This window comes from Microcebus murinus, chromosome 8, assembly GCF_040939455.1.
Source record: "Microcebus murinus isolate Inina chromosome 8, M.murinus_Inina_mat1.0, whole genome shotgun sequence".
NCBI classification, from domain to species: Eukaryota; Metazoa; Chordata; class Mammalia; order Primates; family Cheirogaleidae; genus Microcebus; species Microcebus murinus.
In genome coordinates this window covers 100,803,165-100,817,620 of record NC_134111.1, presented here as the reverse complement: position 1 = coordinate 100,817,620, position 14,456 = coordinate 100,803,165, and the positions used below count along the sequence as shown (strand labels likewise).

The following is a 14,456-nucleotide window of genomic DNA, read 5'->3' as shown; positions in this document are numbered from 1 at the left end:
CCCACCCGACCTGCAGTGGTGGCTCCTGGCACGTGCCTAGGAGCCCCCAGCCTCCCCTGCCTCCCCACTGCCGTCCTGTCTCCCACCCCCTCTGGCGCCGTCCCCTCTGCTCCGGCGTTGGCATTCCTGGGATTGGGCTCTCTCGTTGTGCTTTGGGACTCAGCCCCAGTGTCACTTCCTGAGACAGGCCCTCCTTGGCCCCTCTGACCACCATTAGCGAAGGCAGCACCCAGATGTTGGATCAGCCGGGACCCCAGAACATCCGTCAGGTGCTTTGAGAAGGCCAGACCCCAGGCTGAGCACTTCCCATCATGAACCTCACTTCCTGGCAGCCCCCGCCACAGAGCAGGGGCTGCAGGCGGGTCAGTGGCCGGTTCCATGTATGGAAACTGAGGCTTAGCAGGATTAGGAATTCTCGCGGAGGGCAGAGGTTCTGGCTAACTCCCAAGCCCAAGGCCTTAGCCCATCTACCGCTCCGCTGCCCATAGTGGACACCGCAGCCCTTACCAGTTGCAAAGCCACCTCCACGGGGCCACGCAGGCAACGTGCAGGTTAACGGGAGTTTGCTCTTCACGAGGAACCCAGGGCAGGAATGGGCAGAGTAGCAGCGGAAGTGGGAAAAGCCAGAAGTGCAATGTGATTATTGACAGCAGACTAGTCAAGAGCTGAGCGTGCCATTCGGAGACCCGCGGTGTTTCATGCAATTTGGGTCAGTCTCAATGAGTGTCCCTACAGGTATCAGCCCTGCCTGCGCCCACGGTGGCGAGGGCTCGGGAAGCAGCCGCCGCAGAGGCAGGTGGGGCCAGACCAGCCCGCCACGGAGCAGGGGCTGTAGGCAGGTCAGTGGCCGGTTCCATAAAGGAGGAATTCTCTGTAGTGGAGGCACACGCTCACCCCACACTCACATGCACATACCCGTCCACACACACTCACTTGCACACACCCATCCACACACTCACATGCACACACCCATCCACACACACTCACATGCACACACCCGTCCACACACACATGCACACACCCGTCCACACACACTCACATGCACATACCCATCCACACACACTCACATGCACACACCCATCCACACACACACTCACATGCACATACCATCCACACACACACTCACATGCACACACCCGTCCACACACACATGCACACACCCGTCCACACACACATGCACACACCCGTCCACACACACTCACATGCACATACCCATCCACACACACTCACATGCACATACCCATCCACACACACTCACATGCACACATCCATACACACACACTCACATGCACACATCCATACACACACACACTTGCACACACCCGTCCACACACACACTCACTTGCACACACCCGTCCACACACACACTCACATGCACATACCATCCACACACACTCACTTGCACACACCCGTCCACACACACACTCACATGCACACATCCATACACACACACTCACATGCACACACCCGTCCACACACACACTCACATGCACACATCCATACACACACACTCACTTGCACACACCCGTCCACACACACACTCACTTGCACACACCCATCCACACACTCTCACAGGTGCACACACCCCATCCCAGCCGCTGCTCCTTATCACTTGCCACCTGATCTGACCTGTGTCACTGTCTCTCGACTCCCCGGGGACATAAGTGCCGTGGCGGCAGCAGGGACTTGGCCGAGCTCCCCGCTGAGCACTCAGTGCCTAGCCCAGTGCCCGGCACTCGGCAGGGCTCAGTAAGCCTTTGTGGAGCGCATGGACGCATGAGGGAGTGGATGGAAGAGTGAGCAGCACCTGGGTCCCTCGGCCGCTGTGTGCACAGACCTGAGGATTAGGGGGGAAGAAGCCACATGCATGCAGCAGACAGTCTGACATGTCAAACAAGGGCAAACGCCCTGGAAAACCAGAACCCACAGATGACTAACGGCCTGTAAATGGCGAGAGAGGGGTGAGCGTGTGAGTGGGGCTCAGCCGCGTCCCTCAGTGTGATTCCAGCCTGGTCCACCTCTGCCAGCCGCCCTGGCCTGTCCTTCCGACATCAGGACGAAGAGGCCAGCAGCCGGGGAGCCACGGGGACACGTGCAGACGTCATCCCAGGGGTCTCCAACAGGCGTCCTCCGGGGAGGCGTGGTTTAGCAGGCGTGCCAGTCTCGGGGATGCTGTGTTTGGGGCACGGTGGCTTTCCCCCTCGGCGTCTGTGTCACTCATCCGTGCCAGTGGTGTTGGCTGTGTTTGCCTGGAACTTGGGAGCTGCAACCACTTGACATTTTGTTAAAAAAAAAATTAAATTTAGCAGCAGAAAAATGAGCTCTTCACAGCATCTGTAACAGAGAAGCTTTCGGGAAACTTGTCGCTCAGCGTAGCTTGACTCTCGCCACGCCGGGCTTGGGTCACCGTCCGTGCCGGGGCTGCAGCTCTGCTGGTGAGGCCAGCGCCCTGTGCTTTGTGTAGCTGCTTACTTTTAGGCAGACTCAGCAGGTGACGTGGGGACAGTTACAGGGAGGCCACAGGCCCGTTCAGCATCTCACCGTCAGGAGCAGACACTGGGGGCTGGGTGGCCTCACTGCGGAGGTGGCCAGGGCCTGTGATTGGCAGGTGGCCCTGGAGCGCTGTCAGCGTGAACTCGCTCCCTGTTGCTGGAGGGGATTGTGCTATACGGCGTCCCCAACTTACAGGTACGTTCCCTGTGTCCACGTGCTTTGCCAGGTTGGCCTCGGGGCAGAGCTTCGCAGGGAAGCAGCAGGGAGGCTCCCAGCAGGCCCGTGGCCAGCAAGCGCTTGGTTAACCCTGCTCTACCTGGGGGTGGCAGAACCTCTGCCCTTCCGCCCTCCAGCTGCGTGACCTTGCGGCATAACTTCACCTCTCTGTCTCTGTTTCCTTTCAGTGAAACGGGGGCCTCCTTCATCCTCCCGGGGCCCGGGAGGATGAAATGAGACAGCGTGCGCGTCCCCACCGCCCCAGGGCCCGCCGCGCTCTGGGAACAAACGCTCCCCAGCCCTGGAGCTCGAGCTTCCACTGCCAGGGCCTCGAACCCTGGACTGGGGGCGCTGACCAGTGGGGAGGGGGGAGGGGGCCCCAAAGGGAGTGAGATGCGGGGCAGGTGGGACCCAGGGGGGACCAGAGCCCCTGAGGTCCTCACCACTCTGGGGTTCTGTCCCTCCTCCCTCCGCCCTGTTGGCCTCCCAGCACCTGGGGGCTGTAGAGTGACAGAGGTGGTCCTTCCGCAGCTGTGAGCCAGAAGGTGTCGGCAGGGCCAGGCATGCACGGTGGCTCACGCCTGGAATCCCAGCACTTTGGGAGGCTGAGGCGGGAGGGTATCTTGAGGCCAGGAGTTTGAGACCAGCCTGGGCAACATGCCGAGACCTTGTCTGTTTAAAAAGGAAAAAAAAAAAATGGCAGGGCTGTGCCCTCCAGGGCGCTGGGGGAGAATCCCTCTTGCCCTGTCCGCTGCTGGCACTGGTGGCTGCAGCACTCCAGCCTCCGCCTCCGCCTCCGCCTCCTCCTCTGTGCGTCAAAGCTCCTTCTGCTGCCCTGTTATGAAGACACCTGTCAGTGGGTTCAGGGCCCAGCCTAAGTCCAGGACAACCTCACCTCCGAATAAGGTGACAATCACAGGTCCGAGGGGGTGAGCATGTGGGCACTAGAAGGCACTGTGGGGCCTGAACCAGGCCTCGGTCACAGAATGTCAGAGGCTGATGGGGGAGAGGAAGGCGGGGACAGTTTGGGGGCTTATTGGTAAACAAGGGAGGGAGGGGAGCCAGGATGCACCGCTTCTATTTGCAGATGACACTTGAGAGAACGGAGCCTCCCGTAGTTTTGCTGTGTGCATAGGCTCAGTCATCGGGTCATAGGCATGGTGTAGAATAAAGCAGCCTCCAGAAAGTTTATGAGATTACGGATTTCCTTCTTTTCCAAAATGAAAATTGCTTTATTGATTACATTATAGAATCAGACCACAGAAGTAAAGATATATGCTTGTTTTGAAATTTTCAGACAATTTAAAAGGTAAAAACAGGCTGGGTGCAGTGGTTCACGCCTGTAGTCCCAGCACTCTGGGAGGCCAAGGAGAGAGGATCACTAGAGGTCAGGAGTTCGAGACCAGCGTTAGCAAGAGCAAGACCCCATATCTACTAAAATTAGAAAAGATTAGCCAGGTGTGGTGGTGGCGCATGCCTGTAGTCCCAGCTAGTGAGGAGGCTGAGGCAGGAGGATCGCTTGAGCCCAGGAATGTGAGGTTGCTGTGAGCTATGATGACCCCACTGCACTCTAGCCTGGGTCACAGAGTGAGACTCTGTCTCAAAAAAAAAAAAAAAAAAAATTGGCCGGGCGCGGTGGCTCACACTTGTAATCCTAGCACTCTGGGAGGCCGAGGCGGGTGGATTGCTCAAGGTCAAGAGTTCAAAACCAGCCTGAGCAAGACCCCGTCTCTATTATAAAAATAGAAAGAAATTAATTGGCCAACTAATATATATATATATATATATATATATGTGTGTGTGTGTGTGTGTATATATATATATACATATAAAAAATTACCTGGGCATGGTGGCACATGCCTGTAGTCCCAGCTACTCGGGAGGCTGAGGCAGGAGGATCGCTTGAGCCCAGGAGTTTGAGGTTGCTGTGAGCTAGGCTGACGCTACGGCACTTTAGCCCAGGCAACAGAGTGAGACTCTGTCTCAAAAAAAAAAAAAAAAAAAAGGATAAAAAGAAAAGAGTAAAACCACCCTGGAGTCCTCTCCTGTGATGCCCGTGGTTGACACCGTGGCCTTTTCCTTCCAGACGTTTTTCTGGGCGTGGGGATATGGATTCCCCTTCCCTGCCGACTCTCACGCCATCCCACTCCTGGGGACATGGGCCTGAATCACCCCGGCAGCTGCCCGGCTCCCTTGTCCGTCTTCCGGACCCGGCCGTCTCCGGTGGCCTGTGGCTCCCCGCTCCTCCGCAGGGAGCAGGCGCTGTGCCCTCTCGCCAGGGGCTGGCGTACCCCAAGGGCAGAGTGGCCTCCCCGCCGTCCCACTGCCGCGTGGGGGCAGCTGCACCCCTGGCCGGGCAGCGCCGGCCTCAGCAGCAGGCGGTTTCCCCCTCAAACTCCGCGAGCGTCTCCGGTCCCCTCCGTCTTAGCGCGAGGCCCGCGCCTTCACGGGCGGCGCCGGCGGTAACCTGGGTCTCCCTGCTGCAGGCCATGTTCGAGCTGGTCACCTCCGAGGCCTCCTACTACAAGAGCCTGAACCTGCTGGTGTCCCACTTCATGGAGAACGAGCGGCTGAAGAAGATCCTGCACCCGTCCGAGGCTCACATCCTCTTCTCCAACGTGCTGGACGTCCTGGCCGTCAGCGAGCGGTGAGGACGCTGGGGACAGCCACCTCCCCGGGGCCCTTCTCCTCGCCTGGGGCACAGCCAAGGCCACTGACAAGTGCTCACGACGCCGGCTTCTGTACTTCCGCGTGTTCGGAATTTTCCATAATAAAATATAAATAAATACAAACGCAAACCCAAGATCACCACTACCCGGTCCCAGCAGGGCGGCCGGCCTGGTCCCCTGGGTGCCTCCCCTCAGCATGTGAGCTCTGAGTGTCCCACAGGCAGCCGTGTGCTGGAGAGCCCTCAGCCAGGCTGGGGTGACCTTGAGTCTGGCTCTTTTATGCACGAAACCCGCGGTCAGGCGAGTCTAAGTCGGGCAGGCCAGGACGTCCGTGTAAGCCGGGCTCGGTGCACGCAGCGCCCCAGACCCGCCGCGGCCACTGCAGAGCGTGGTCCTGCTGCCGTCCTGCTTTCTCTTCTCCCCTGGGTGGTTGCGTTTGCGCTGGCTTGGGTAGCGGTTAGAGGTGGGCCCTGTGTGGAGGGTGGCTGAGCCGCCGTGGCGGAGGAATGCCATCTATTCCCCGAATCTTTCGAAGAAGAAGCCAGCCCCAGTCGCATTGCAGGATGAAAGATCCGCCCACCCTCCGCGGCAGGCTGGGAGTTTCACAGCTCAGGGCTGAGGGGGTGCGCTGGGACCGCCCCCGTGCTTGGCCGTGAAGCCCCGGCGTGGCACGCCGCCCTGGGTGGGACTGTCCCTGACTCTCTGCCACCCAGGCACCCTCGTCCCAAGCCGCTGCCTCCTGCAGGTTTCTCTTGGAGCTGGAGCACCGGATGGAGGAGAACGTCGTCATCTCCGACGTGTGTGACATCGTGTACCATTACGCGGCCAACCACTTCTCCGTCTACATCACCTACGTCAGCAACCAGACCTACCAGGAGAGGACGTGCAAGCAGCTGCTGTGCGTGTGCCTGGCGTGGACTCGGGGGCGGGGCGCGGGGCGGCGGGCTCCCCCGGGCTGGCAGCGGCCCAGACTCCTCTTGCAGGCTGGGCACCTCTGTCTTCCGCGTCTGCTTCCCAAGGTCCAAGTGGGCCACAAAGGTTGGCCCGGCTGGTGATAGTAGCCACACCAGCATGTCCCAGGGCGTTTGGGTGTCACTTGACCCCGTTGACCCCGCCCGACCCCAGAGGGTCCGCCCCAGCACCCGAGCAGCCGGGCAGAGCTCCGTGGGGTAGAGAGGACAGCGTGAGGCCGGCCGGCCGGTTCAAGGCCCGGGACGGCAGGGGAGTGGGTTTGAGCTGGCGGCGAGGGCAGGGATGGGCGGGAAGGGGTCTCCTTGGTGCTTATCCAGCAGTGCCCCTGAATTTACTGCTAATCTGCCCATTTTACAAACTTTCTCTGGGGTTTCAGTTGACAAGATAATTGTTCAGTCAACCTGCTCTTGAATTCCTCGCACTGATACACCAGGCCCCTGCCACTGGGTTAGCCGGGGAGGCGTCCTCGCTCCACCCAGGGGTATCAAGGACTCCCGGACCGCACTCCCCTGGCTTTTCTGTCAAACCACACAGTCACTCGTGAACATGGTCAAGTCTGAGTATTTGACGTTTGGGTATTTTAGCAGTAGGTGTAAAACAACTGGAATTCGAGGTGCCCGGCATGCTAGTTTGAGGACAAACATTGAGAGGACAAGTGCACAGCAGAATCTGGAAGTGCGCAGGAATCTGTCTACACATGGCAGTGCCCTTCCTTGTGCCACACAAGTGCAGAGTGACAGTGACAGGCAGAGTGTGCCTTCTTTGCCGGCGCCAAGCCCACCTGCCGGAAACGCACGGGCTCTCCTGCAGTCGTCTCTAGCCTGCTGCTGTCCCTGTGGCCACGTGGGTCTACCTTGCCACAGTGCCCTGCTGGGCAAAACCATGTAACTGTGCACCTGGTTCACAGCCTTGGCCACACGGCACTTGCCCTCCCCCACACAGTGCGTCTTGCTAAGTCTTCGTGGCCGGGTATGGGAAGCCACTGTTGTTACTTGATTTGTACATGAACAATTTATTTTCCATTTAAAGAAAGAAAGAAATGGGCCTGTTTTCCATGCCTGTGGGCCATCTGGTTCCTGGGAGGCCGTCAGTGGGGTGCACATGCCTCCAACTCGTGCCTCCTTCGAGCCCAGGGACCCACTCCTGTGTCTGTGTCCCCAGCCAGGAGAAGGCGGCCTTTCGGGAGCTGATCACGCAGCTGGAGCTCGACCCCAAGTGCAAGGGGCTGCCCTTCTCCTCCTTCCTCATCCTGCCCTTCCAGAGGATCACGCGCCTCAAGCTGCTGGTGCAGGTACGCCTGGTCCTCACCACCACCCTCGCTTCAGCTCGCTCCTGTGGTCACTCCGGGCTCTGCTGGCAAGTCCGCCTGCTCAGCACATGCCAGTGAAGCTCCTACTCTGTGCCAACCACATTCCTGGGCAGGGGGAGCTCAGCCCCTGCCCCCAGGGAGCCACATTCTGGAAGGGAGAGATGAGGATGAGACACACACACACACACACACACACACACACAGAGCCAGGAGGTGGGCGTGGCCATGAGACAATGAAATGTGGGGATACAATAGCCAGGACTGCCTGGCCACTGCCAGTTGCGGGGGAGGGGGGCTGTCAAGAAAGACAAGTGACATTTAAGCTGAGACTTGGCTGACAGGGAGGAGCTAGCTAGGTGATGACCTGGAGGACAGAGCATTCTACTTGGAGGGAGCTGCTTGTACAGAGGCCCTGGGGCAGCCAGGTTTGTGGACAGAAAGGCTGGAGTGAGCTCGGGGAACATGACGGGAGTGACTGCAGAGCTGTGGACAGAGGCAGACCCGGGGCCTGGGGGGCAGGTGGGACAGAGGGTTCTGTCCTCAGTGTGACAGGAGCCACCTGATCAGACCGACTTTGTAAGAGCTCCCTGGGGCTGCTGTGGAGGGTGAGGGCAGCAGAAGGGTTAACCTTGGCCGGAGGGGCGGGGTGGGGGAGTGGAGACCTGGAAGGAACTCAAGGAACTGAAATCAGGGACTTGCGGAGAGAGAAGAACCAAGGGTGACCCCTCAGCTTTCAGCCTGGGCAGCTCGGGGTGTGCAGCACTGGCAAGGTGGGGAAGGCCAGGCGGGAGCGCGGGGCTCAGCGCAGAAGGAGCTGAGCTTGAGGTGGCTTCGAGCAGCTGAATGTCCAAGGTCAGCGTTAAAGGGAGGAGTCAGGGCAGGAGCCGTGGTATCTGGATGATGTTTAATAGAAGGGACCACCAAGGAGGGAGAAAGGGGGGCCGAGACCAAGCCAGGCCCAGGGAGGGAGGACAAGAGAGAGGAGGAAATCGAGGGTTGGTGGAGCCTGGCGAGGCCAGGACCTCCTGGGAAGGGGGCTCTGGCCAGGCTCACGGAGACAGGACACAGACCACGCCCCTGACATGTGCTGGGGACGTGTCTGCTCTCGTCCTGGGGAGAGGAAGCCACTGGCAACCAAGCAGATGAAGTGGATGGTGCAGGGTCAGACTGAGATGGTGACCTGGAGGTCAGAGGTCAGACAGGTGGGAGGCCAAGCACCAGGGGTCAGCAGCTCCAGAAAGGCAGTAATAAAGAGGGGTGGCCCAAGCCAGGGAAGGGCCGGGCGCTCACACCAAAGGGACAGGTGCGGGAAGCGGCCCCGCGTGGGAAGCAGGACACATGGAAACACGCGCCGGCCTGCCCAATTGCAAGACACCGTGAGCTAGGGGTTCCGTGCAAAGATTTTTTTAACCTGGAAAAGCTGAAGCAGAAGACAGTAACATTTCCTAATTATGCAGAGAGAGATATTTTAAAGAAATTTTACAAGAAAAGAGCACACATGGGAGTGTAAAAAACTTTTGTAAAGTGAAAACCAGCCAAACTGAGGTTAGAAACTGCAGCAACCCTGTTACCAGGAAAACAGTGGAATGGGGGGCCTCGGGGCAGGGCTCGGAGGAGGGTGGTGCCGCGACATCCAGGTAGAACTGCAGGGCCCTGGGGGCACCACGCCAGGCTGAAGAACCCGCCATCTCCATTTGAGGCCACCAGTGTGACCTGGGCAGATGGAGCTTTTGGTCCAGCAAGATAAGACAGAGGCCGGACTGTCCCGTTCAACGGGAGATAGATCTGGAGCAGGCGCCGGTTAGTGACCAGCCACATGCGGCAGGAAAGGAACAGGGAGGTGACTGAGACTTGCAGGTCTCTGGCTTGGCTGCTGCGCAGAGGTGGGGCAAGGTGAGGCCCCTCGACATGCAGCTGGGGACATCTGGTATAGCCCACTGCCCGAGCAGCTGGGGGGACAGGTAGCTGGTGCTCAGCTGCACCCAAACCTCCTTACAGGACAAAAGTTGGTCAGAAAATATGGGCATGGTGAGGACTGCTAGGCAGAAACCACCTACGGTGTAGAGAGCAGTGCCAATATTATAATTTATAGGCGCAAGTGATATGGGCATAATGTCTTGTTAATTGAAGAAAATTGAACAATTGGAGAAAAGACACTTCCATCATAAGACCAAAGTCAACAAAACCTCAGGGCCATTGTGACTTGGCTTCAAATACCAATCCCAGAGGGCAATGGAGGCATCCCCTGTCCCCCCCCCACAAGCCCCCCCACCACCACCCATAAGCGTTTAGTTCCCCTTGGGGCATGGCAGTCCCTCCCTGTGGGACCCTACACCGCTTCCTCTTTTGCTTTGATCTTTGGTGTACCCTGAGGCCTGGGGCTCTGGCTCCAGAGGGAACAGAGAATGGTTCATCCTCATGGCAGACGCAGGCCGCAGGCCGTGGTTAGCACCTTACAGCCCGGCAAGGCTTTGGGTCAGGACACCCAGCGTGGCTGGCTGGCAGGTGGCACTCTGTGAGTGCGTGTCCCGAGCGTCGTGCAGCAGGAGGCTGTTAGATCCGCTGCAGCAAGGAGGGAGGAGAGGTCGGAAACGAGGGGCGCTAATGCAGCCTCTCCTCGCGTAGAACATCCTGAAGCGGGTGGAAGAGCGGTCGGAGCGCGAGTGCACTGCCTTGGATGCCCACCGGGAGCTGGAGATGGTGAGTCTGCCTGCCCTTTCTGTTCCTCGCCTCGCCCACCTTCCGGTCCTGCTGCCCGTTTGTTCGTGCGTCGTTAGAAAATGCAAATTCGGTTTAAGAATTGCTTTTGCAATCCAGAAGAGTCACTGGGGCTAAGAAATACATCAGATGTGGCTTGAGCAGAGCGTTCTCCACCCCTCCTTCCTCTCCCTGTCTGTGAACGTGCCGGCGTGGATGGTGGGGCAGCGGCGTGGCCCTCGGGACACTTCACCCACCCACGGCCCTGGCTTCGGGGTGCCGCTCGTTGCAGGTGTCGGGGTCCACACAGACCCCATGCTTGTCTTCGCACGTCTCTGGGGTGTATCGGTGAGAGGATTCACGGACGCCGCCCAAGAGCCCTGGCTTTCCCTGCCCAAGAGTGGAGGGACCGTCTCCTGATCCTCAGAGAGAGACAGTTTCTCCCAGGCTTCGAGCAGACCAGGGGCTGTGTGGAGGGGTCATTCGCGTCCTCGCGGGCCCCTGGAGAGCTGTCTGGGGTGCCTGGCGCCTGGCGTCAGCTGGGGCTGAGAGCCGGTGGGCGGCTGTGCCGGGGCAACTCCATCGTGCCAGTGGCCGCGTAACGGTGGACGGCGCGCTGCGGGAAGTCCGCTCCACTTCTTTGCCACCCAGGGCCGAAGCTAAGTAAAAGGAAACTGCCCTCGATGGGCACCCGGTGGTGTTTCTCAGCCACATCAAGCCACGAGGACTTCTTACCTTAGCGCAGCCCTTTCCCACCTTGGGCCTCTCCTCGTGTGCCTCGCCCAGACCGGTGGCCACCAGAATCCTCCTGGGAGTTACACCCTTTGAGCGCTGGGGAGGACAGACCCCGCGCCTGGCCCTCCAGCAGGCGGCCAGTGACAGTCAGCGACCCGTGAGCCGGGAGCATCTTCCGGGCCTGCCCACCCGGGAAGCAGAGCTTCCCTTTTTCCTGATCCCTGTGAGTTCATCCCAGCCCCCACTGGGCGGCAGCCACATTGGGCCACACACAGGAGGCCGGTCCGGTGGCCACCAGGGCCAGTGAGGGGCCCACGTGCCCTGGGGGCTCCCTGTGGTCAGCCAGGCCAGGGGTGCATTTCTATTTTTCAAGTTCTTTTCTGCTCTCATCTCCAGTTTCCTGTTAAGGAAAGGTATACTCTGCTTCTCATAGTTTACTTTGCTAAATAAAGGTTTATTTTTTCTCTAATCTATAAAGTAATTATGCTCAAACCAAGAAAACTCAGAAAATGCTCATAAGTAAAAAGAAGATACTAAAGATCCCTGGCTAAACATACTGCGCTGCCGGCATGCTACAGCACACCCTTCCAAACAGGTGCCTGCACACACGCACACACAGAGCACACGTGCATACACGCATGGTACACATACATATAGCACACACACATATACATGTGGCATGCACACAGAGAGCACATGTGCATACATTCATGGCACACACATAGCACACATGCACACACACCATGCATGCATACACATATGGCACACAGCACATGTGTACATAGAACACACATGCAGAGCACATGCATACATGTGGCACACACTGCATACACAGCACCCATGCATACACACAGCACATGTGTACATACATGGCACACACCATACACATGCATACACATAGCATGCTTACATACATGCATGGCACACATAGTTCATGCAGACATGCCACACACAGCTGCATTCTTTGCAAAAAGGGACTGTGGTTTAAAAGCCAGCTTTGCTCTCCGTGTCAGTACATGTAGAGTTATAGCATTTGTAATGGTTCCACAGCACTCAGTGATAGGGATACATTCTAGTCATTTTCATCAATTCCAGTCGGCCATTTGGGTTGACAACAGCGGTTCTCATTCTAGAAAGCACTGCGGGGACCGTCTGAGTGCACACTTCCGTGGGTGCCATGCACGCATCCACCTTCCCTGAGTGCCAGTGCCGTGCCAGGCTCTGCTAGGCCCTGCGAGCCTGCGCGGACTTGTGTCCCCAGAAGCCCCGGCAACTGCAGCGTTATTAGGTGTCTTGGCGCGTGGGCTGCCTCCCGGGAGGGTGGGACAGTCTGCACCCCCATGGGTGCATGAGGCCAGCCTGGAGCCTGTGGGTCCGCCTGTCCCCTTCTGGCAGGTGAGAAAGGAGGCCACACCTCTGCGTTTTCTGGAGTTTGCTTCCCAGTAAGGACGAGGCGCGCACTTTCTCCACTAACGGGTTTCCTGCTCGCCTTCGTTCCAGAAGGTGCTAGAGAAAGGAGCTCCAGCCCGTTGCAGACTGGCTGGTCAGTCTCAGCTCCGGGCTCAGTGCCTGCTCACAGCCATCACTCAGGCCAAGGCAGTGGCCGGGGACGGCTGGCGGGTGGCCTGATGTGCCCTCCTTCCGTCCCAGGTGGTGAAGGCATGCAACGAGGGCGTCAGGAAAATGAGCCGCACGGAGCAGATGATCAGCATTCAGAAGAAGATGGAGTTTAAGATCAAGGTGAGCCGAGAGCTCAGTGCCAGCCTGCACCCGAGCCCCGGTCCTGCCCCCACCACAGAGAATGGCTGGCTGGGAGCACTGGTCACTAGCCACGCTCAGGTCCCCCCCACCGCTGACCTCCCCAGCTGAGGTGGAACTGCCTACCTCCAGGCTCCGTCACAGTGGCCTCGACTTACCTGCCAAGAGGCCAGTGTGCAGGGCTCTCACGCAGGGACCCGGAGTGGCCAGCCCGGGTGTGCATCCTGTTCCCACCCGCCAGCTGTGTGACCTTGAGCAGTCACCTTACGTAAAGTGTGTGGCAGGGACTATCCCAGGGATTCTCAAATTGGGAGGACTTGGAATTTACAAACCTTCTTCCCCACGCTTTACATAAAACTGCAGACATTGGTGAGCCCCTGGGGCCCTGAGCCTGCGTTCCTGGTGACTTGGGCACATCAGCACACAGTGCCACCCAAGGTCTCCGAGGTCAGGCTGGGTTTTGGAGCTCAGCCCTGCTCGAGGATGCATAGGTGGTTTCCCGCCCCTGCACCTGCCGAGCTGACCAGCAGGTGACAGGCGCCTGCCCCTGAGCCAGGTAGTCAGGACCAGCTGCAGGCCTGGCCTCCCAGCCCCAGAGTCCCGATTCTTCCTCTCCCCTGTGAACTTGGCCCCTTCCCTGATTCCGCGTCAAGCAGGTGAGCCTGGTGGGGGCCACGATGACAGACACCAACCACCACACTCACAGCACACACATGCAGTCTACACAGGGCAGGTCCGGCACACACACTCACGAGTGTAAGCAGACACACGTGAACACGCGCACATACACTTAGAAGCTGGCGTGTGGGTACACACACGGCACAATACGCATGTGCACACGGACACGAGTCCGCATACACAGAAGCACGTGCACGGCATGCACACGCACAGGGAGGCACATTCATGTCCAGACTCACGCGCTGCACGGCCATGTCCCACATCCCCGAGTCCGGCCCCGGGACAGCAGCAGGAAACACGAGGAGCCAGCGTTGCCAGCACCGGTGCGGGGCGCAGGGAGCGTGGCGGGCACAGGGCCTGACGCCCTCCTCCCCGCAGTCGGTGCCCATCATCTCCCACTCCCGCTGGCTGCTGAAGCAGGGCGAGCTGCAGCAGATGTCGGGCCCCAAGACCTCACGCACCCTGCGGACCAAGAAGCTCTTCCGAGAGATTTACCTCTTCCTCTTCAACGACCTGCTGGTCATCTGCCGGCAGATCCCCGGGTGAGTCGGGGAGTCGCCAGGCGCTCTGCTGGGCAGGTGCGCGTGATGGAGGTTGGGTCTGACTGTGGCCTGGGGGCACGGCGGAGGCGGGACAGAGCTTGGGCTTTGGGGTCAAGTTGAAAGGTCTCCTCTGTTGCTGTCCAGCTTTGGGCCTTTGGCCTCAGTTTCCCCTCCTGTAAGGTGGGAGCTTACTCCTAGGGCTATGGAGGGCCAAGCTCAGCGTCTGACACGTAGCCAGTGCTCAGCAGAGTGGCTGCGTGGTGTCAGGGCCAACCTCTTATGTCAACCTGGGGTGGGTCACTCTTCTGGGGTGAGCGAGACAGGTTAGGGTGGAGCTTCCAGAAGGGGTGAACGGTGGCAGAGCCGTGGGGATGGGCTACTCGCCGG

General features: G+C 59.0%; 1 protein-coding gene across 2 annotated transcripts in view; it reads left to right on the top strand.

The window, feature by feature from the left end:
- Positions 1-14,456, top strand: part of NGEF (neuronal guanine nucleotide exchange factor) — a 101,949-nt gene that overhangs the window by 84,026 nt on the left and 3,467 nt on the right. For both annotated transcript variants that reach the window (XM_012791604.3, XM_012791605.3), the window contains 6 exons: positions 5,196-5,356; positions 6,124-6,276; positions 7,512-7,641; positions 10,285-10,359; positions 12,742-12,831; positions 13,906-14,069. In XM_012791604.3, the coding sequence (XP_012647058.2) occupies positions 5,196-5,356; positions 6,124-6,276; positions 7,512-7,641; positions 10,285-10,359; positions 12,742-12,831; positions 13,906-14,069 (773 nt within the window). The remainder of the gene's footprint in view (positions 1-5,195; positions 5,357-6,123; positions 6,277-7,511; positions 7,642-10,284; positions 10,360-12,741; positions 12,832-13,905; positions 14,070-14,456) is intronic.